General features: G+C 36.9%; 1 protein-coding gene across 5 annotated transcripts in view; it reads right to left on the reverse strand.

Annotated features, from left to right (window-relative positions):
• The window catches only part of LOC120542612 (histone-lysine N-methyltransferase, H3 lysine-36 specific-like), a 136,214-nt gene that overhangs the window by 10,848 nt on the left and 101,370 nt on the right, over positions 1 to 23,996 (reverse strand). For all 5 annotated transcript variants that reach the window (XM_039775191.1, XM_039775190.1, XM_039775189.1 and 2 more), the window contains exons 13-20: positions 22,727 to 22,927; positions 20,945 to 21,124; positions 14,204 to 14,360; positions 11,459 to 11,664; positions 10,924 to 11,036; positions 10,057 to 10,326; positions 7,612 to 7,728; positions 2,411 to 2,552 (exon numbers count right to left, since the gene is read on the reverse strand). In XM_039775191.1, the coding sequence (XP_039631125.1) occupies positions 2,411 to 2,552; positions 7,612 to 7,728; positions 10,057 to 10,326; positions 10,924 to 11,036; positions 11,459 to 11,664; positions 14,204 to 14,360; positions 20,945 to 21,124; positions 22,727 to 22,927 (1,386 nt within the window). The remainder of the gene's footprint in view (positions 1 to 2,410; positions 2,553 to 7,611; positions 7,729 to 10,056; positions 10,327 to 10,923; positions 11,037 to 11,458; positions 11,665 to 14,203; positions 14,361 to 20,944; positions 21,125 to 22,726; positions 22,928 to 23,996) is intronic.

The following is a 23,996-nucleotide window of genomic DNA, read 5'->3' on the forward strand; positions in this document are numbered from 1 at the left end:
CTATACTAGGAAAAGTAAAACAAGGCAAAAACCAAACCTGGCAGAAACATCAGTACATTAATAAGAACAAACATGTAAATGCACAAAATAATCAAAACATCTTTCAGGTCAGTTGTATTCACTGTGTTATTACTGATACCAGTATACCATACACAACCAGAACTGAGATACCAGCTGTATATCGATTCATTTACTCTAAACTATCCAAGTGTCTGCAACCTTTGATGTATACTGTACTTTTTCATCATAATTGCTCTTGATGGTACTTGCATTAAAAGCTGAACAGGTATACTTCCAAATTCTTGTTGGCAACTGCAATATCTTATTTGCTTTACTTCACATTCTAACTTTTTACTATAATGATTAATTAGTATTTATAACATTTTTATAACTCTCTAAAATTGATTGTGTTGATGCATACTTTTACTGATACTATTGAAAGTACAACCCCAATTCCAATGAAGTTGGGAAGTTGTGTAAAACGTAATTAAAAACAGAATAGAATGATTTGCAAATCCTTTTCAACCTATATTCAATATTGAATATGCCACGAGGACAAAATATTGAATGTTCAAACTGCAAATCTTCACTCATTTTGAATTTGATACCTGCAACACATTCCAAAAAAGCTGGGACTGGGGCAGCAAAAGACTGGGAAAGTTGAGGAATGTTAAAAAAAAACCTGTTTAGAACATTCCACAGGTGAACAGGTTAATTGGAAACAGGTGTTTGTCATGATTGGGTATAAAAGGAGCATCCCCAAAAGGCTCAGTCGTTCACAAGCAAGGTTCAAGGTTCAAGTCCAGCAGTTTAAGAACAACATTTGCAAGGAATCTAGGGATTTCATCATCTACTGTCCATAATATCATCGAAAGATTCAGAGAATCTGGAGAAATCTCTGCATGTAAATTGCAAGGCCAAATACCAACACTGGATGCCCGTGACCTTCCATCCCTCAGGCGGCACTGCATTAAAAACCGACATCATTCTGTAAAGGATATTACCACGTGGGCTCAGGAATACTTCAGAAAACCATTGTCAGTTAACACAGTTCATCGCTACATCTACAAATGCAAGTTAAAACTCTACCATGCAAAGCGAAAGCCATATATCAACACCACCCAGAAACGCGGCTGGCTTCTCTGGGCCCGAGCTCATCTGAGATGGACTGACGCAAAGTGGAAAAGTGTGCTGTGGTCTGACAAGTCCACATTTCAAGCTGTTTTTGGAAATCATGGACGTCGTGTCCTCCGGGCAAAAGAGGAAAAAGGACCATCCAGATTGTTATCAGCACAAGCCAGCATCTGTGATGGTATGGGGGTGTGTTAGTGCCCATGGTATGGGTAACTTGCACATCTGTGAAGGCACCATTAATGCTGAAAGGTACATACAGGTTTTGGAGCAACATATGCTGCTATCCAAGTCTTTTTCAGGGATGTCCCTGCTTATTTCAGCAGGACAATGCAAAGCCACATTCTGCATGTGGTACAACAGCGTGGCTTCATATTAAAAGAGTGCGGGTACTAGACTGGCCTGCCTGCAGTCCAGACCTGTCTCCCATTGAAAATGTGTGGCACATTATGAAGAGCAAAATATGACAATGGAGCCCCCGGACTGTTGAGCAACTTGAAGTTGTACATCAAGCAAGAATGGGACAGAATTCCACCTACACAGCTTCAACAATTAGTCTCCTCAGTTCCCAAACGCTTATCGAGTGTTGTTAAAGGAAAGGTGATATAACACAGTAGTAAACATGCCCCAGTCCCAGCTTTTTTGTAACGTGTTGCAGGCATCAAATTCAAAATGAGTGAAGATTTGCAAAACAACAATAAAGTTTATCAGTTTGAACTTTTGATATCTTGTCTTTGTAGTGTATTCAATTGAATATAGGTGGAAAAGGATTTGCAAATCTTTGTATTCTGTTTTTATTTACGTTTTACACAACGTCCCAAATTCATTGGAATTGGGGTTGTAAAAGCATCATGGATTCAGTTGGACAAATGAAGAACTTCTATGCTCAGTTACCAAAACGTGACTCACTCACAGAGATAAGTTATATAAATGTAATAACCCCTATAAGCAATAACCCAGTCTTATATAAAAACAGCATTTAGCACAAGTAAGGGCCCTTTCCAGAGATTCTGCACATACATTTGAGCATTTTCCATTCTTAATATTGGAAACTGTGAACTTGTCAAACACTACTTCTGGATTAAAAGATTTTAAATGGTGTCCTCAGAAAACAAAACTCACGTTTATGTATTTTTATTTGTTGGGGCAGTAATTTTAACATTCTGCTATTTAATCTATCATTAAAAATTAAAGCACAATATTATTGCCAAGGGTTCAATTTGACTGAATGATAATATAAAAACAAGATGTCACACGCACAAGAACCAAAGCATCTCACCAGCTGCAATGTCCACCAGTGCAAACAGGCCGACCCTTGTGTCTCCATTCACTGTCCACTTCTGAGTTTCACAGTTTGGCTGGCAGCTGTGGTTCATGAATCTTGAATGATTGCCCTTTGGCCCTGCATCAATAATTCGATCCTGTAGAGGAAATTAGTATTAAAGTGAATTTTAGTTTCCAAGGCTAAATTTAATGTTCAATTTAGCTTCCTAAAATGTATACAATTTAAGTGAAGATGGTAGTTACACAGGACTACACTAGGAAGCTAACATGTAAACATGTTTTTTTTGTGAAAATATACTTGAGGGTCTTAGGAATATGAAGAATAGCACTATATCTTTTTGTGACCTCATCTGAAAATACATACCTATATACTTTGTACATGCAAATGCCAGGCAAATATGAAGCATATTAATTGGTATTATTCTACCTATTCACAGTTGATGACACTGACAAACCTTTCTGTTTTGTAGAATGCAAATAAAATTTCTAAGCCCCTTAATCTTCTGCGGGTTAACTGGCTTTGGGGAAGTTTATAAGCACAATTTTATATGATTGCACTGTAAAATCACAGGAGCAGCTCTTAAAAGAAATCCCTTCTTCCCCTCTCATTTGACCAAGAAATGAAAGAAAAAACTTCTGAGATGTATGAACTATTAGAAAATGACTGAAGTAGCAGAACATTTTCAATTTGATGAAATGGTGATTAAGAGGAGACATGATTGGAACGGAATTAGTCCCAGTCATAATTTTCATAATAAATTCCTCAACAAAACCACAGGGGCACAGAAGCTTCAATTTTCTCACTAACATTGGGTTATTTTTAAAACAGCGTCCCAGTAGCATCAGGTGCAAGGCTGAAATCAACACCAGATGAGGCTCCAGTCTACTGCAAAGCATAGTCAGTCAGGTACATGACCACACATACTTGTAGAAGCTGATTTTAGACTCACCAAGTTAATATATCAGTTTCATTTTTGCGTGATGTGAAGAAAATCTTAGAAAAATTCACACATACATGGGAAGAATGTGTAAACTCCACGCCGACAGGGCCTGTCTGGGATTCAAACTTGTCAGTCTCAAATTGAGAGGCAGTAGCAGTGCTAACCACTGCATTACCATGCTGTCCATGTATCCACTTTTCCAAACCTTTTCATTAAAATACATCGTATACTGGGTGACAGGAGTCGATCCAAGCTGCACTGGATTCATGAGAGGAATCATCCTTGGACTCAGTTCTAGTGGATTGTTAGGCACAGTCACACACAAAATACTAAAACTCATAAGCAAGGGCTTTATTTTTCTGTTGGAATTCATTTTTAGAAATGTTTCCTTTTTGTAGGGGGATGGCAATAAAGCTCTTTTCTAAATCTTTCAAAATAATGCTTTTGTGATCTGCAATCCTTTTTTCAAAACATAATGCCAAAAAAAGTTAAAGAAAAGATGATACTGAGCAAAACAAAAAAGTTAACTCCAGCAAAAAATGCCCTTTGCCAATTTTTCAAATCATTCTTCTTGTAGATACTAGACAGTATTTGAAAAGAAACGCAAACTTCTTCCTGTATCCCTTTAGGACACACAGTAAAACTGTCAGTCTATTTTAACTTCAATATAAGACTGGATACCATATAGTTAGAAAAAAAAAAAAAACAGTGAATAAATATAATAAATGAGCTAAAAAAAGCAAATATTCATTGCTGCACAGCAATATCTTCATTTGGGCAGATACCTGAAGAAAACAGGATGCAGTAAATAAATCACTTGAATCAGTGCTGTGATGCAACACAGAAATTCCTAGCAAAATTACTTTTTTGTGCCTTCATGTGTAGCAGCAAAGCTAGCACATCTATTCATATTATAAGCAAGTAGTTTATACTGAATAAAAATATACACAAATGAGGAAAATGCACATTAAATGTAATACTAAAAATCTCTCTATAAACAGTAATGTACTGTACATTGTTTTATTTCCTTTTTGTCCAAATAGCATAATTTAAGCCAGTATGATGCATTTCTACATTAGTAATTAAAAACCAGTGCATCATGTATTTGACCCAGCTCACTAAATGGAAATCCTTCATAAAAATAACTAGTGAAACTTATGAGGCTTTCACTATACTTTTTAAGCACAAAATTAATGATATTAGAAATAATATAGTACTTCCTGCCTAGACTTAATCTGAATGAACCCCAGTATTCCATTTTAAGTGAGAATTGAAATTATTTCACCAGAATAGATCTACCCGAAATACGCAGAATAATTTCTCAACTGAAACCCTTGTGATAAAGCGAGGTCTGCGGTTTGGACGCAGGTTAAATAAATAATCAGGTCCCGGAACCTGCAGGCTCTGGACTGGGTGCCGGTTGTGGCTCCACTTCACTGCAGGGCTGATTGAGGCGCCTGGCTGGGTGCAAATACACAAGCAAATGACAGCATCAGTCCGGTGCCTCATTCAATGCCTTGCGATTAGCGGCACCTGCACCCAATCAAGCAGAGATAAAAAAAGAGCCTGCAAAGGACAGAGAGGAGAAAATGAGATCAGAGGGAGGAAAAGAAAAAAAACCCCGGCAAACAGTATAGCCAAAGAAAGGAAGCAGAGGTTAAAGGATGGGAGAAGAAGCAGGCAGGAGAGAAATGCTGAGCTGGTTTAGAAAACAAAAGCAGGTAGATGGGAGTGGAGCCCCAAGGGTAAGCATATGGCCATCTCTCAGGAGGGGGCTGAGGGTTGCTCCTGCTGAGCAACCAGGTAGTAACCATTATGCTCTGGGGCTTCTTGCGCTAGGTGGAGCCAATGGCAGTGGTGGGAATACGGAGTTCTTGTGCCGGGTGAAGCTAGGATATGGCAGCGCTTCGGATGGAGCAGGACTTGCTGGTTGCCCCCCGGCGCCATGGGATTGATGGCAGGGCCACAAGCCGGATGAAATAGGTGTCTGCACCTGTTGGTCGACATCTCGCCGTCCTGCAAAATCCAAATAGGATAAGCTGGAGAGGTGTCGGCTTTAAAGGAAGGCACCAGGGCATGTGAATTTTAACTTACAGTTTCCTGCACTGTATTTTTTTAACCTTGTTTTAACATTTTTTTTCTTTTTTTAACTGAATTTTAACCTCCACAGCACCTATATTTTATTGGATTATTTATTTATTAACATATGAAAACTGCGCATTTTGGACACTTTGATTTTTTAATTGTTTTTAATAAAAGCACTGAGCACCTTTACATTTTACCCTTGCTTAGATATGTGAGTGTCCTCATTTGCCAGCTCATCCCAGTCATGACTACCAATGGTGTTAGGTTCAAAAGGTCCCAAAACAGAAGTGGGCGCATGGAGCCGACCTGCTCCGTCATAACCTTCCACCTTCATCCTTCACCCAATACCAACAGGCTTTTTCAAAGAAGTCTCTGCTGTGCTAACTGATAGTGTACTTGACATAGTGAACTCATTATTAGATACGGGGGTCTTTCCTGCCTGTCTTAAGACTAAAGTTGTCAAAGCCCTGCTTAAGATAAAGAATCTTCTTAACTCCTCTGTTTTTGATCATTTTAGACCAATATCTAACCTGCCTTTTTAAAGTAAAATTCTAGAAAAGGTAGTCATAATGCAGCTAAATTATTACTTGAATAAACATTCTATTCTTGACAAATTTCACTCAGGTTTTAGAACAAATCACAGAACATAAACTGCACTGGTTAAAGTAGTAAATGACTTGTGGGTTAATTCGGACAGAGGCCATGTATTTGTTCTGATTCTCTTAGACTTGAGTGCAGCATTTAACACTACTGTTCACAGCACTCTTATATATCATCTTTGTCAATGGGTAGGCCTCTCTGGCAGCATCTTACAGTAAATTGGTTTCAGTCTTACTTAACAGGTAGAAAATTATTTGTTAGCTGTGGTGATTATTCCTCAGAAACCCAATATATTCAATATGGTGTACCACAAAGATCTAATCTGGGTCCACTGCTCTTTTTTTTAATCAGTATGCTTTCTTTAGGTCAGATTATCAAAAAGCAGAAACATTTTTCACTTACGAATTATAGGTAAAGTTAAACCTCTCATGAAAAATTGATTCACGTTTTTGTTGTCAGTCGATTAGATTACTATAATGCACTCCTTACAGGACTAACTAAGACAGACATCAATCAGTTACAGTTAGTACAGAATGCAGCAGTAAGAACCTTAACTAGAAAAAGAAAATCTGAGCACGTTTCACAAGTTTTAGAGTTGTCACAGTGGTTACACGTCATTTGGAATTGACTTTGTAATACTACTAATGATTTATAAAGCCTTAAATAATCTCACCCTGTCCAATATTATGGAACGTTTGTCCCCTTACACTCCAAGTCATAACATCAGATCTTGAAATAAGGGTCTACTTATAATTCCAAGAGCCACCCAGAAAAGAAGTAGTGTGGTGACTTTTTGCTGTTATGCACCAAAAATTTGGAATACTTAAAAAGAACAACTTAAACTGCTAAAAAGCCATTATTTTAAAATAGCTTTTTCATAGCTACATTTTAGCTATTACACTATATAGGCACTGAATTATTATTTTCCTCTGGGTTCTGCAGTTCCCTATTAATCTGTACTATTTTCTGCTGTCTTTTCTGGTTTTTTTATGGGGGCGATCTGAACCACCACCTGATCAAGGTATCATGCTGCCCCCTGTGTTTATGGACTGAATGGCGGGTGTGCCGGGTATCCACATGACCATCATCAACAATTCCTTCCATGTGAAGCCTGAAAACCATAGGGACTAATTTTGAACATCTATGCTAGCTAGAATGCCCAATGGGGGCTGGGTGATCTTTTGGCCTTAGAACTCCTGCAGATTTTGTTTTTTCTTCAGCCCAACTGGACTTTTTTTTGCTGTCTCTGTCCTCCTGGCCTTACTCTTTCCTTTGTTACATACTGTATATTGCTTAATCTTGTTTATGTTTTATATTAACTTCTTTTTATTTAACTTTGTAAATCACTTTGAGCTACATTGTGTGTATGAAAACCTGCTATATAAATAAATGTTGTTGTTATTGACTGTCAACAATACATTTTTATATCATTGCAGAGAATTCATGTCATTTGCCACTACAATCTGGCTGAATATCTATACTGCTGTTACAAAAATATGCAGTTAGGGTAAAATTCAGATAGAAGGCAAAATTGCATATTTTATTGATGCAATAACACTCGGGTTGTTACCTTGTCCAGGGTGAGCATATAGAAATTTGAAATGTCATGTTCTTGCGCATGTTTTATTCGAGCTCTGCATTCCTCCTCATCAATCATCTCTCCAACATATTCATTTACAAACTCACCCTGCAGAAATAATAGAATAAAAAAAGAATTATAAAAAAAATTAAAAATGTAAAATAAATCTAGTCATCTGAAAAATGATTAGAAATCATGGAGATGTATTGTTGCCAAACCTGCCAAATGCATACAATGATCTGTAATTATGTTAATTTATATTCACAAAATATACAGTATGATGTGCATAACACACTGTCAGCCTGAGACTGGAGTGATATCTCTCTACAGTCATCACTACTGTACAGTACAATACAGAATGCAGGGGGACAGTCATTTGGTCAAGGACAGATAAATACTGATCTGTACTTATATTCTACAATAACTATCGCATCTAAAGTTTACTTCTGTCTTGCTAAAATTTTTAACTTTTTTTCTGCATCACCAGCTGTCTTAGTTTAATATTTTTTATGAAGTTATTCATCTATTAATATTCAGAAGCATCTGGAATCTCATAAAATGAGAATATGTATATTTTAGTGTACATACAGCATACTGCATTGTACCTTTGTGGTTTATGTAATTTTTCCCATATTATCTGTGAATTTGTACAGAGCTCTGTTCTTGTAGATAGATAGACAGATGTGAGAATGTTCTGTATAATAAAAAACTTAATATGGAATGAACATATAATAATAAAAGGTCATAACATTTTCCTATTCAAGTTCTTCCAAAATACATTTCATTTTTGTTTCCATCATCTTTGCACAGTACACATCTTTTAAATGTATGTAGATTAACAGGTTAAGTAAAGTTGCTCATATATTTAAAAAAAAAAAGTAATTTGGTTCTGCCTTCGACATTAAATTAATCGTAGTGCAATAAAGTAACTAGAAAGTGCTGGTTAAGGTTTCTTTTAAACAATTACAGTACATGCTACTGATGGGGTCTGACTTTGAATACATAATAATATAACCACTTATGTACTGTAACTACACTAATCATTTTTCTTAATAATTATACCTGAACTATTTGCAATTTATTTGTACAACCAACTGGTGATTCTGCAAAATCACAATGATGAACTTGATCAAAAGGTACCCTTCAAATCTGGATATGTTGCACAATATCACTTCAACATGTGATGAAGGTAAAGGATGGGATCTGTACCATTTCTGGACTAAACTAAAAATACTCTCCCCTTTCCCAAATAATTTCTCCCTCACAAAAGTACAAACACACCTATGCACAACATAATGCTGCACATTTAAGCATAATTTCAAAAGGGTATTAAACTGCTGCACTCTTTTTTCTATTGTCATGAGGGAATTCCCATAAATTTCAGAGTCTGCCAAGATTATTATTAATTTATAACCATTGGTTTCTTTGTAACTCATTAATTATTACAACATTTGAGTACATAATAGTAAAAGGAACCTCCACTCTGAAGCCTATGTTACAACTGTCCACCATCAAGTTATCCTGTTCTTTCCAGCAATTTCTTCAAAACCACAATGTGCTTATGCTAATTTTTTCCTTAATTTATATATGACTCAATTAGATTTCTTGATTAATATTTTATTAACACAGATGTAAACAGAATGCTTTGAATCACAATATAATTAAACATAATGAATTTTTTATCATCTTTACATGCCATGTGCAAACTATTACGGAAGCAATATGTAGTTTACTAATAATCATGTCTGTCAGAACTATTTGTAATTCTTGTGAAAGGATGCAGATAACTAATCGTATCCATGATTGTGTAGAAACCTATAAATTTTCACAAATAATCACTGTGGTACAATGCACCGCATCTCATAAAGTATTATTCATAAGTTGAACAGAAGCTTAACTGCTATATGCTGATGTACGATGTTCTTGTCTGTGTGAGATGTTTTGGTAAGCTAAAATGTTAGACAGTTTTTGGGTTTTATGCCAATGACTGAATAACAACAGATAAAATACTGCAATGAATTCTTACTAAAGAAGGTATGCTTTGTTTAGGAAAGCTTATGCCATGCTAATGCAGAAAAACTATTCTTTATTTCCCACAACTGAATTTGCTTTCCTCGTGTAAAACATTTTAGTGAAGCAATGTGTCATTGTGATTGAAATAAGCAAACCTGATATAATGAAGGGAAAACTACTCCCAACCCTGATGTTCATGGGTGATGACAGTTACTCAATGATTTTATTGGTATAAGCTATAAGAAGTTTGAAGACCCACTGAGAAAAAAGTAAATCTTGCAATAAAATGCAATGTAACAATCTACAAAGATACACTGAATTAGATGATGTCTAAATTTTCATATATATATATATATATAAAATGTTATTAAATTTTATTTTCTAAACAGCAGCTACAAAATGTATCTCAAATGTTGTAGTCACCTTCTTAATATCAGTCTTGCAGCGCAAGCCCCATCCCCTCGCCACAGTTCGAAAGATCTCTACTTCAGGATACTGACGCTTGGTAAAACACTGGTTTTGGCATCTCTCTCCAGCTGGGCACACCTGAGGGTGGCACTCATACAGAAGCATTCGGTTAATGCACTCTGAATCCTGTCCACAAGGGGCTTCATCGGTTACTTTACAGTTGCACCGAGGAATTTCAGACAAGTCCGCCGTGAAAATCTGTACCTTTCCCACAACTTTGTTAACCTGTACACACAAAAACATTAACAGCATAAAAAGGAAAAAAGAATAAATGTAAAATGCAAACAAATTACATAAACAGTACAGTTTGCTTTAAAACCAGTGTACTGTAACTATACTTCAAAAGACTAGTGAGCCTAAAGTGACCTTTCACCTCAAAGAGAAATAAGGTGTTGGATACAACTACCTTTAAGCCCATAAGAAACAAACAAATGAAGACAACATTTATGTGTTGGTGACGACTATGGGATACAGTAATGTATTAGTTTCCAGTGATTTCAGAAAAAAAAACTGAATCAAGTTCAAGAAACCTTAGTAAAGGGCTTGTTGATCAAGCAGGGAATTGCTGAAAAAGAAAAAAAAATTCAACAATTTTGGTTAAAAGTGTATTAAAATTTGATGCAAATGTCTTACCCAATAATTTTTTTTTATAATTTTTGTCTTTTATGAGAATATCCATTAAAATTTGATTCCAAATATTTACTAGTTCCTCTTTTCCTGCACAGACCATCCTTAATCACAGCACTGTGAAAGAAGCATGATCATAAGAACGCACTAACATCTGCTCTTTTGCTATTAATATAAAATGCAAAAATCATTTACTTTAATATGTCTATATGGAGGGGGTTTCTTGTCATTCCTTTTGTCTTCCTGCAGCTGCTTCATTTCCTTTTCGGTCTGTAGTTCCTTGAACCTTAGTGCTGCCTCCTGCAAAGCTAATGAATATCAAATTATTTTTCAGTATTATTTTACGAAAAACATTCCAAGAAACAATAATCTGTTCATAATAATATAAAATAACAGGGTGTACACTAAACAAAACTACATACCTAAAATAATGGTAAACTAATGCTATCCTTATATGGGATATACCCAATGAAAAACTAGGGAAAAATTCCATGTTTACCATCAACAGCATAGCCACTATGTTATAATAGTGGTATTAACATGTTGAGCTGCAACTTAAACTAAAATAAAGCAAGTAGTAAACACTGACATTTGGCATCTATGCTGGAGAATGTTAAAGTCAGAGGTAAACTGAAAACAGAAACTTTTATTCCACTAGAGAAGACATTTAAATGTAATCTTTTTCACTTCTTTTTCAAAAAAATATGCATTATACAGAGTTTAAACTTACCTTTCTTGTAAACTGGATCTACCCCTTTACCCATCTTATCCTTACTGCTTGCATCTCCCTCCATATAGGGAAAGACACGTGCCTGATAAGTCCACAGGTAGTCATTAGATCCAAAAAAGTGAACTGGGAATTCACCAATATCATGCTTCATTCTTTGAATATTAACAGGAATATTTTTTGGGTGACTCACTTCAGCAGGCCACCATCTGCAAATGGAGACAGAGAAATTAAGGATTAGGTGAGCAAAGTTACTGATGGTGTAGAAAGAAAAATCACTTTTTGCTTTTAACTAAGTTGGTAGCAGGCAACTTATCAATAAGGCCAAGTTATCGATTTTAACTAAAATGCAAAAAAACTACAAATAGTTTAGACAGATATTAATTCAAAAGACAAAGTGGCATCTGGAAATGTACATGTGTCATTGGTAATGCATCTAAAAGCCTGCTTAACAAACTAAATCACTGGCTTTATTTTAAGATTTGCAAATTCTCAACCATGTTTCTTTAAAAGAATGTCTAAATATTTACACTAACAAGTTAGGTATTATTCTAAAGATATTTAACCTGTATGAGTTATTAAGATGAAAAAAGAAGATCTCAGCAATTTAAACAGTTTGTTTCAAGTAAGTTTTTTTGATTAAACATTTGATTAATGAAGTCAGCAATAAACCCTAATACAGTACTTTTAATAAGAAATACTGTAAACCTGAGAAGATTTTTTTTTTTTATTAACAAAACATTTTCTGAGATGTTTAAGGTCATCTGCCTGGAATTGGGAAAGCAGTTGACGCACACCATGTGAATGTACTTCATCACTTCTGGCAGACAAGCAGAGAAAAATCAGTAAGATTTCTTAAGGACAAATGGTGGTATGCAAGTGGAAACCTGTACAAGTAAAAGCTTTTATATAATATTAGATGTTTAAAGTTTTAACACTACAGAGCAATTATAAGGTGTCTTGGCAAAGCATTGAAGACTAAGCAAGTCAAGGATTAACATTATTATTTTATGTTTTAAAAATCTTTACTAGCTACACAGGATTTCTGTATCACTCAATTTGATCTAATTTACATTTAAATTCTTCATGAATTTGTATGACTGGCTCAATAACTTCCTGAATCTATTGTGTGTGCACAGCACATATACAGTACAGTATATCCATAACTTGCTGCTCCCAGTTACAATCACTAACATGAAAAAAAAAGATATAGTGCCCGGGTCAGATATCAAACAGAATTTATTTGAGGAAACTACACATTAAACACTTCCAATTCTAATAAAGCTGTAGTATTTTCTGTCTATTGGAGCAGAAGGCTTCAAAATCTAGCATTTTCACAGAATTAGTCATTTAACAAAATGATCAAAAGATGAAGTCTAAAATTTATGCAAATAACTACTGTAATCAAATACCATCTATGTAAAGTGTATATCCCAATTGTAAATCAGGAACTACAAGGAGCTAATCCATTCATAAAATTAACAATTATTTACTTTAATAAATCAGTATTCTATTTGTGTAAATATCTCTTTATACATACAAAGGAAGGCAAAAATTTTGCTCATAAATATTTTTAAAAATACATAAACCAAGTAATTAAATATCTCTATTTTTCAGCTATATACTAATCTTGAGAAAAACTTGCTTGTCCTGAACCCAGCATAAGGTCAAGCATGCAAGCAAAAAGCTTTATTTTAAGGTTACTGGATGTTTAAAGCACACTTCTAAGAAAGGAAACACGTCTATGCATATTGCCTTGTTATATTCATTGCCTCCATCAAGATTTTTTTTCTCTTACACAAAGATAAAGAAAATAAGTTAATATTGCTAAAATTAAAAAGGTGAAAAAATGAATAGAAATTTAAGTGAGCAATTTATTGATTTGATTGAGTGATGTAAGAGGCCTTCAGCTTATAGTTTGTTAACATGAAGTGTTTCTACTCTTGAAAATAAAAATAAGCGCACCCACTAAACAAAAAAGGACCTTGTCATGATGTGCTTTGTGAAAAGAGCTATATATAAAATAAAAGTTCAAAAAAGTGGCCTCACATACCTGCCAAGCAGTATTAATAAGCCAGGTATTTAGACTATAGCCAACCAGAGATCTCCATCCTCACTTACATAACTGACTTCTACAATTCTGAAACAAGGTTTTAAAGGCTGCTAAGAATGAGCACAAGATCGGAGTCATTCATTGGGTTAACTTAAAATTAAACTCTAATTAAAAAAGAAATACATTTGGGTAAGGGATGCATAGCATTACTACATCACCAACCAATCACTGAAGAAAACTCGAGAGTAGCATACCAAGTTACAGGAGTATTTCCCTAGCTTAACAGACAGAGTTACACCCATTTCAGGTTTGCTGCTGGGCTGATCATAATGATGCAGTTTCTAGTCTATGTGAGAATTAACCCGCAGCAGGCATTGTGTGAAAAATAATAATCCTGTTTTAACACTCAAGTAATAATCTTTGATAGAACAATTCCATTCACACAATGTACTGAGAAGGATTTCTTCTTCAGCTGGTAACAAATTTTGGTCTAGTTCACCATTTTTAAAATGACTTAGTTCTTTTAAATTCCTGAAAATTTTTATTATAGCACTCTTAATAAAGTACTCAAAAACTATCGAGGATTAAATCCTGAGTCAAGATAAAGTAATATACTGATCACTGCATGCATACAGAATTAGTTAGTGTTATTTACTGACTGTTGGAGTGATGGAAAGAGCAAAAGACCTTCTGACCTGTATCGACCCACTTTGACCCACACCACCTCCTTATAGTGGGGTTTTTTCCCAGCACGGCAGTCATTGCAGAACCAACTCCCTTCGGGCATTTCAATGTTTAGACACTCACGGTGAAAGGCAGCTGGGCATGACTCACAGCAAAGTAAACTGCCCCCTGCCATAAACAAGCAACAGCAAAATATACTGTAAAAAAGTGTAGTAAAACAGCGGTCATTTTCCATAAACTACAAAAACAAAACATCTGCTGGTTATAATACTCTACACTGTCAAGCAGTAATCACTACTTAAACATGTATATATTAATTTTTAACAGAAATATCTCTGCATATTTTATTAACTAGAAATGAACAGATTAAGATTTTTCAAGATCAATTCTGATCTGCACCATCAAGACTGGCAATTTTGAATTTAATGATTGATTTTAAGGCAATCCGATCTGCAACATTCATACTGACTTTGAAGTCTTTGCAAACACATTTCAGCTTAGTTAAATTTGGTAGATTTGGCATAACAGTATTTTACACTCATGTAGCAAAGCTACTAACAGAAGCATATTCTTAGCATATAATAATAAAGACAATTAATAATGGTGTTTAAATCTCTGATACATTGGTCTTGCAATTCAATACATTTCACTACAGCAGAGCCCACTAAAGTATTGGGGTCTAGATATAAAGATATCAAAAACAGGCAAAGTGCTGCTATGTATGCTAAAAATGGCTGTACTTAACTTACATATACTATTTAATTGTTGCTGGGAAATTCTTAGAAAATTGTGTGTGTATTTCATACAAGAGATGTGTTTTGAACACTGGCTTTAAATGACCCAGCTCTAACCCAGCTTTAAATGACAGCATAGAGATGATGCTGGCATCTTGTAGAGCTGCAGTAGATGTGGGTACAATGGGCACCTATTAATGAAAATTGCTACACTATATATACTCAGGCTAGCGAATTACACAATGTCTTTAAAGGGGTTCCTACTGTATTATGATATTAATGGCCTTGTTTTATTATTTTTACAGAAATGCTTTTGGTTTCTTTTAAACAATACACGTATTGACTGCTGACAACATTTCCCAATTTTCAGTGCACTACTAATGAGGTATTTTACTAAATGAGGCAGGGCAGCAGGCTAATAGTAAGTAAATCTTGTTCAGTATTTAATGTTTATTTGCTTTTTTACTCTTATCAATGGCAAGAACCCAGTTCAGGAGTGTGGGCCCGATGTGAAGAGTCTGACATTTTCGCTGTTGCAGTGGAAGGATTTTCAGGGTCAGACGACGTTATCTCCCATCCTTCCGTCGGCTTCCTTCGTATTTTATGCAGCGTAAGTCATCATTAAACAAAGCTATTTCTCCTATGTGATTTCTTACTGTCGTATCACTAAGGGAGGGGGTATTGCCTTTTTATATCATATCTATATAGATTTGGGTTATGTAACGCAATTACAAAAGAACTCATTCCCATCCCAGGGAGCTAACGCCCCCTGTTAGATACAAAATTGTGCAGCTGGGAGGATTGTGGCAAAATTACTAACCACATTATATTTATAAAGTATATATATATATATATATATATATATATATATATATATATATATATATATATATATATATACGTAAAATACGGTTCAGATAATGTTAGCGAGGAGGGTTTCGGTCAGGTACTGAGGATACCAGGATAGTCGCACGCACAGTCATGTACTCCCCGTGGCCGAGTTATACTGCTCCAAATGTCTGGCCCGAACTGGAATGGCATATTAATCCTGTGAAAATGCAAGAAGTGATCTCTTGGAACTTGAGCTATAGTGCAGGGGAAAGAATGAACAGATTGTTGCCAGCGAATTGGGGTAGCTTCTGCTAAGCGCATTACGTGGGTTGGACTTAAAAGTCCAAAGTATTACTATAAAATGGCAGACTCTACACATCAGGCCCCCACTCCCGAACTGGGTTCTTGTCATTGGCTTCCTTCGTCTGTTATGCAGCGTAAGCCATCATTAAACAAAGGCAAGTTATTTCTTCTATGTGATTTCTTACCGTTGTATCATTAAGGGAGGGGTATTGCCTTTTTATATTATATCTATATAGATTCAGGTTATGTAACACACCGAAATTACAAAATAACTCATTCCTATCCCAGGGAGCTAAGCCCCCTATTAGATACATAGGGGCCACATTATTAACAGCCATTTCTTCTCGGTGACTTCATACACAGACTGTGAAATGATTTTGGAACTGGTAGATTTCATACTTATTCATGAGAATCAAACTACTAAATACTGTAAGTCAAGTCAAGTTGGGGAGCATGCACTGGTACAGTGCGTTGCCGCACCCACTTCACAATGCAACAACTCGGGATCCTGGTTGGCAACCCTCCCAGGCAGACACACGGTCCAGTCCCACCCTCTGGAAATGACCCTCTATCTGTCGCAACCAGGTGTTACGTGGGCGACCCCTTGGCCTGGTCCAGCCACATGGGTCCCCAACAATAAGCCTCAGGGAAATGTGCCATAACTGACGCTCCCTCACAATACAGGTAATGTGCCTCATTCGGGACTCCATGACCAATTGCTCATTTGATACAAAGTCAAACCAGTGGTACCCAAGGATTCTTAGAAGAGACACAGTACCCAGAGACACAGTATGCAGCCTTTGTCTCAGATCGCTGGATAGCATCCATGTCTTGCAACCATATAGTAAATCAAGAAGTAAGGACTCTAAAGACTTAGATCTTTGTTTTTTTGCAAAGATACCGGGAGAGAAACACAACCCATTCTAGCGACCTCATGACCCCCCTATGCTCTCCCAATGCGTCTACTGACTTCATAGGAGGAAACACCAGAGACATGAATGTCACTGCCAAGGTAAGTAAAGCTCTTGACAATGTCGACACTCTCTCCGCAAACAGATACATTGCTGATGGCTGGGCCCAAAAGGTCATTAAAGGCCCAGATCGTGTTTTTTATCCAGAACACTCGCAAGCCCAGATGCCCAGCCTCCTCACTCAGTCTCTCAAGATCCCAGCATCGTCTGCAAAGTGAAGATCAGTGAATATTTCTTCACCAACAGATGCCCCACACCACTTGACCCCAACACCCTGCTCAACACCTTATCCATGCAAGCATTGAGCAGAGTAGGAGTAAGAACACAACCCTGACGAACCCCATATTCAACTGGGAAAAACAGAGGTTCTGCCTCCACACTGCACAGCACTCAGAGTACCTGTGTACAGGCCAGCCAAGGTATCCAGCAACTTTGTGGTGATCCCGTGAAGTCTCAAATGTCCCACAGGGCAGCTTCATCAACTGAGTCAAATGCTTTACAAAAACAAAAACTGCAAAAACACTCAGCCAATATTCACGTTTGTGCTCCATGAGAACCCTCAGTGTCAGGATGCAGTCTATGGTAGACTTCTTAGGCATAAAACCTCACTGCTCTGGTCGCTGGTAGGTGAGCAAGTGATCACGGATCCTATTGAGGATGACATTAGCAAGGACCTTACCCGGCACCAAAAGCACTATTATCCCCCTGTAGTTGCCGCAATCCAGGGGATCATCCTTCCCATTCCAGATATGGACAACAAGTCCTGTTTTTCCAGTCAGTGTGGATGATGCCAGTCTCCCAAATGGAAGCAAAGATTGCTTGCAATGCAAGGAGGACAGCCTTAACACCGGCCTGGAGAAGTTCATCCCGGATACCACAGATCCCTGTAGCCTTCACCAGCCTCAGCTCGTTTATCACATGTGCATTCTCAGTGAGACTGTGTAGTTCACAGCTAATTGGAGGATCAGCCTCAAGAACAGTGGAACCAGAGATATCCAGCATTCTAGCCAGAGGATCATCTTTAAAAAGCTACTAAAAGTAGTAGCCCAGCAAGTCACAAATGCAGTGTCATCCATTAGGACCATTCCATCAACCGCCATGACTGCAACTCTTGGAGGAACAGATTTGGAGGTCTGTAATGTTTTGACTCCTATGTAAGCAGGGCATGGATCACTGTATCATAGATGCTGTGTCACTTGCTCACAGATTCCTCTAACAAATGTCTCCTTATGTGTCCTCAGAAACCTCGCAGCCATCCTTCTTAGTTTCCGGGACAGACTGGAGTTGCCATCAAGCTGTATCCTCTCAATGATATCCACGGTGCCCTACGAGATGAAACACCTCCTTTTTGGAATACTGGTAACACCAACACATCCCTCAGCAACCTTTAGGGTCTTGCCATGGAAGGTCTCCCACATTACATTAGGTTTAGCAGTCACACTCAAGTGTGCAAGTTCCTCACACAAACTGCGTGCAAGCTGTTTAGAAACAGCCTGATCTTGGAGTCTGGCCAGGTCTAGCCTCATTTTCCTAGTAGGAGGTAGCCCAATGTACCTAAGATGGATCTTGAGAGTAGGAGCAAGTCTGTGGTCAGAATTCACAAACTGGGCACTTCTGTAGATCTTGCAGTTTTGCAAGAGCCTCCAGCATCTGCCCATGAGGATGTGAATGATCTCCTTAATCGCACCACCAGTTTTAGAGTACAAAGTCCAACAATTAGGCTTATGGTGCTGGAACCAGGATCCAGTGATCCACAGCCCCTGACCTTTTGCATAGTCAAATAACATGGAGACACTTTCACCACGGTCACCAGACCCATAGGGGCCGACACAATCCTCAAAGCCAGCCCTGTCAGTGCCAGTGGTCGCCCTTGAAGTCGCCCATGAATAGAGGAGTGTCACCTCGCAGGCACCCATCAACTACAGAAGGAAGTTGTGAATAAAAATGTCTCCCTCACTGAGGCAGCACTCACCATGGTCACAGCATACACTAAGACCACAGACAAGGCACCCAGAGAGTGCCCTAATCACAGTCTCATAATACACTCACTGAAAGAAGTGACATTGGATATCATCAGAAGAAGCCAATCCACTACAGCAACAGCTACTCCCCAAATATGACAGCCATCAGAGCGACCAGATCAATAAAATGTGAACCCACCTACAGAGACCTGGCCAGTCCCATGTCTGTGCACCTCAGAGAGTGCTGCCACTGAAACGTGGAGTTTACGAAGCTCTTCCGAAAGCAAAGGAAGATGGATAATCATGGCGGAGTGATACGACGTTTCATTCACCTACTCAGATGGGCCACCTCAATTTGGGACCATAGTGCTCCCGTGTAGCAGACCAGTTTCGATCCCCAGCAGCCATGACTCCATTGGCTCTCTGACGGTTTTGACTCTTCCAGGGATAAAGGAGCTTTCCCCCATCCCCCTCATAATGCATATTACAGTATATTTAATTTTGGTGAGATTTTTTGTCCATGGTCTTGTGTTTTTGCTTTAAGGGGCAAAACTGCTTGCCATAAGGACATTTTTACCCTTTACCTCCAATTAATTTCAACACTGCTCAAAGCATTATGCGCTTCTGGGAAACAGATTTACTAAAGAAACAGATCTATGTATGTGATCAAATTAATTTCTTTTTCAAGAAAAAGACAACACAAATTAAAAAAAAAAACTAATTAAAACCAAATATACAGTACATTAAAGTTTGGTCAACTTTGTGCAAACTCTACGTATTTCTTTAATAAATTTTGAATTCAAATGATTTACCACTGAAAGTTAGAATCAAGCAAATGGTAATATTCAATTATTTGATCAAAACAAAAAACATTACAAACATTCATGAGTTTGCTCTAAATATTGCATCTATCGATTCTATTTTATCACCATTAATACATCCAATTTTAACAATTGATTTTAGTATCTTTTATCACTCAATGGGGTGAAATGAAGGACTACAAACTTTAAGGCCTATTTCAATACTGCCATGCAGGATATGAAATTTTCTTTGTATACTAAATAAAACTTATTTTCAGTATAAAGTTTTTAAGTGCATTTTCATCAGCTAGTGAGTGGAAAGGCAAACTATGCAACTATATCACCCACTACTGACATTTTGAACAATTATTGCAAAGACAAACTGGAAATAGCAATTAAGTTTACAAAAAGCTGCAAAGTTAGTTACTAATACTGAATAGTGACACAGCATGGATGATGGATTGGAGCTGTACTGCATTCTTTCATTTACAGTTATTGTAAATGGAGGAGAGATTAGAAAATGAACAAGTTTAATATTATATTTCACTCTACTTCTCTTGGCCATTCATTAGACGAAATCATTGGGATGTCCAGAGTCTGCCATTTTTGTCTTTTCCCAGCAAGCCTTGCCTGGTCCACGGCCAAAAGGATAAGTCCTGGTGGAGTAGTAGACATGCTTGGTACAATCACACTGCAACTGGTTCCTCTTGACCTGGTGGTTTGACTTTGAGGTCCTCTTATATAGCTGAACTCCTACTATCATGCAGTGTGACATGTAGTAAGCAACCCTGTGCAAGAATCTCATTTCAGCATTATCACAGTTGAGAGTATATCATTAAGCTGTCTGAGAATTTAGCACCCTTTTAACTACCATGGCCATGAATGAATATCTTCGAAGTCAAAGCCACTGCAGCATTTTTTAGTCACACAATTACCTTTACCCTCAACTCATGAACAAGACCCTTGGATGCTTGAATTCTCAATTTTGGGCTGCTGCTCAACCATTACCTGATGAGAAACAACCCACTCTTTAAGAGGAACACACAGCATAGATACTTTATGACTGCTTTTCAGATTATCCATAATACTTTTCATTACCAAGAAAATCTTTCTCAAAGGCTTAGGGAACCTAGAATAGTTTTACACACCCACCTTCTGAACAGACAAAACACCAGCTGACATTTACATGCTCATGATTGCGGCAGCCCTTTCGTGGAGTAAAATGGTTGGGACACAGGAAACTGTTATTAGCCAAGGTTACACTTCCTGCAGCCATACAGGTATCAGTGGCATGGTATGCCACAGGGCAGCGCACACATCGTGTCAGCCGACCTGCAAAACAGAAATTTAGTATAAATAAAAATGACTGTTACATGTCAAAAAGAACAGTCACTAAATGAACAGAAAAAATAACTTTGTAGTTGAACCCAATTAGAAACTTCCTAAAATATATTTGAGGGAAAAAATCTGGTTTAAAAGACAATGTTACATTTACGAAAGAGTATTGATAATAATGCACAACAAATAAAAATCTGTCAAAAAAAATGATGTAAAAAATAATGAAAATCAGCAAATGAACACTAGGTTGCTGGTGGAAAAGGAACAGCAAAGGAAAACTGAATGCATGGCTTGAATCAAAAGATGAAAACTTCTTTATTTGTCACAAAAAAAGAGTAAAAGTTACTTTAAAAGAAAATTAGAATAAAATTTTTTTTGCAAAAATATAATACAAAACAGTGAACAGCATTACAGTACATCCAGGTATATTGACTGGCAGACTGTAGGAAAAAGGGACGAAATGGGAGATGAAACACAGTCGAAAAACAATTCATGAGATCCACAAAGAACTCTGAACCAAAATGGATTTCAAGAATCTGAGTAAAAAAGTACTGACCAAAATTTTCATAACCATAAAATCAAACTAAAATGTATTTATAAACTATTCATAAGCATGGACAAGGTGTTACATGCAGTGCTGGCTTAAACACCATTTTACTGAAGAGGTTACACGCCGCAACTTCCAGGACACAGCCCAGCAACAAGTCGTTGTATCATGACAAGGGTGTTTAAAATGGCAGCATCTACTACAAAAATTGGCATCTTGGTAATATGCAAATCATACTATAAATAAAATTTAACTAAGCACAAACATGTATCTAACAAAATGAAAGTATAATTGAGTACCGTGTGATTTAATATGAAAGGAATAAACTATGTGCTTTACCAAAAAGATTGGTAAAGCTCAGGGGAAAAAAAAGTAAAAAACTAAATGATCACAACACCAGGATGTGGCAGGCTTTGTAGCCTTCCGTTCTGGTTACTATTTGCTACACTGTACTCAAAAATGGGGCCCTTGCTTTAATAATTTCTGGCATACTTAAAATTAAATATAGATTCATTAGGGTGAATTTACAAAGGACTTGGTAAAATACATTGGTCTCTTGCTTTGATAAATCTGAAGTGGCATGTTTTTCTTTTTCTAGTAGATGCACGTAAGCCTTGGTCAGAATAACAGAAAAGGTAGTTCCAGTGTAAAATAATTTAATGAATCCATAACAATGTTTTAATTATTTTCCTTAGTTTAGTGTAGAATAACAAAAATAAACTAAAAAGTCTTCTAACCTTATTTTTTTACTTTCGTGAAAGTCAGCAGTTTTATTACATAAATATATTTACATAGAACTCAAAGTTTTAATTCCCTATACTTGAAACACTGAACAGTTACATTTACTGTGTGTGTGTTAACTAATTAACTCATTATTAAAGAAATTAGAAGCATAACAAATACTACAAAGAAAGGGGACCACTCAATCCATTAACATTATTTGGTTTGCTGATATTTAATGTTGCAGTTTTTTCCAGATTTAGAAGATGTGTTGCCTGATTCAAATGTATTTGCACTGAAAAAAAAAAAAAAATTCAAAAGTTATTTACCTTTAGAAATGGAGGGACTTGCTGGATTTGAGATATAACAGGACAGACAGATATGCAATGAACATCGAAACCCACGGTTCTGAGGCAATGTAGGTGCGTACTTGGTGATACACTGGTCATGGTAGAATTTACCACACACAGGGATCAAGCAGCGCTTCACATCTGAACCAGGAATCTTGCACACAAAGCAAGTATGGATACCTAATATAATATGAAAGAAATGCTCAGACTAAAGATTCAAAGCATTTAGTGGCAAATATAGAAATGACATTAGAATGCAAACAGATTATCAGCCTTTGTGGACAAAATGTATTCTATAATACCAAACAATTTCTTAACAGATTGAAATGTACCAATTCTTAGAATATTATGGTGTAAAAACCCTGCTCTTAAAATTACTGTTATGATATATAAATTTATGAATGAAAAATCTACAAAAATGATTTCCTAAAAAATATAATCTTGCTACAATCATTAATAACTTTCACCAAATTACAAGCAGTATGGTTGTGCATCACTCACATAACACATTGAGCCAACATAGGAAATACCTTAAGACAGAGATGTGAGAAAAACTTAATTTTGGATAGAGGTGTTGACATTTTGTCAGATGTTCTTTCCTAAGATTTGTACAAAAGTGAACCAGAGAGGAAAGGCCAGACTGAACATGTAAAATATGATTTAGAGAAGTTTTAAGGTATGGCCCCTGAAGCAGTAGCAGATCGTTTTGGAGCCATAATGAAGGGCTTGACTATGCACAAAGATAAACACAAAAGAGCACAAAAGTTAACTCTTTACACAGTGAAACACGTTGATGCTGAATGAGCGAGACGAGACTTCCTGGTTAACACTGCATTCAGCACGCAGGAACTTAACTGCGTGCTCTGATTGGTTAGCTTCTCAGTCAGGAGAACTTAATTGCGTGCTCTGATTGGTTAGCTTCTCAGTCATCCGCCAATAGCGTCCCTTGTATGAAATCAACTGGGTAAACCAACTGAGGAAGCATGTACAGGAAGTAAAAAAGACACATTGTCCACAGAACCCGCGAAGCAGCGAAAAATCTGCGTTATATATTTAGTCATCATCATCAAGCCCTTCCGTGAGAATCCTAAATCCAAAGAGGACTGTTTCATTTATGTTAGGTAGAATGTCCAGAGGGGACTGGGCGGTCTCATGGTCTGGAATCCCTACAGATTTTATTTTTCTCCAGCCGTCTGGAGTTTTTGTTTTCTGTCCCCTGGCCATTGAACCTTACTCTTATTCGATGTTA

The sequence above is a fragment of the Polypterus senegalus genome, chromosome 13 (assembly GCF_016835505.1).
Source record: "Polypterus senegalus isolate Bchr_013 chromosome 13, ASM1683550v1, whole genome shotgun sequence".
Taxonomy (NCBI): domain Eukaryota; kingdom Metazoa; phylum Chordata; class Cladistia; order Polypteriformes; family Polypteridae; genus Polypterus; species Polypterus senegalus.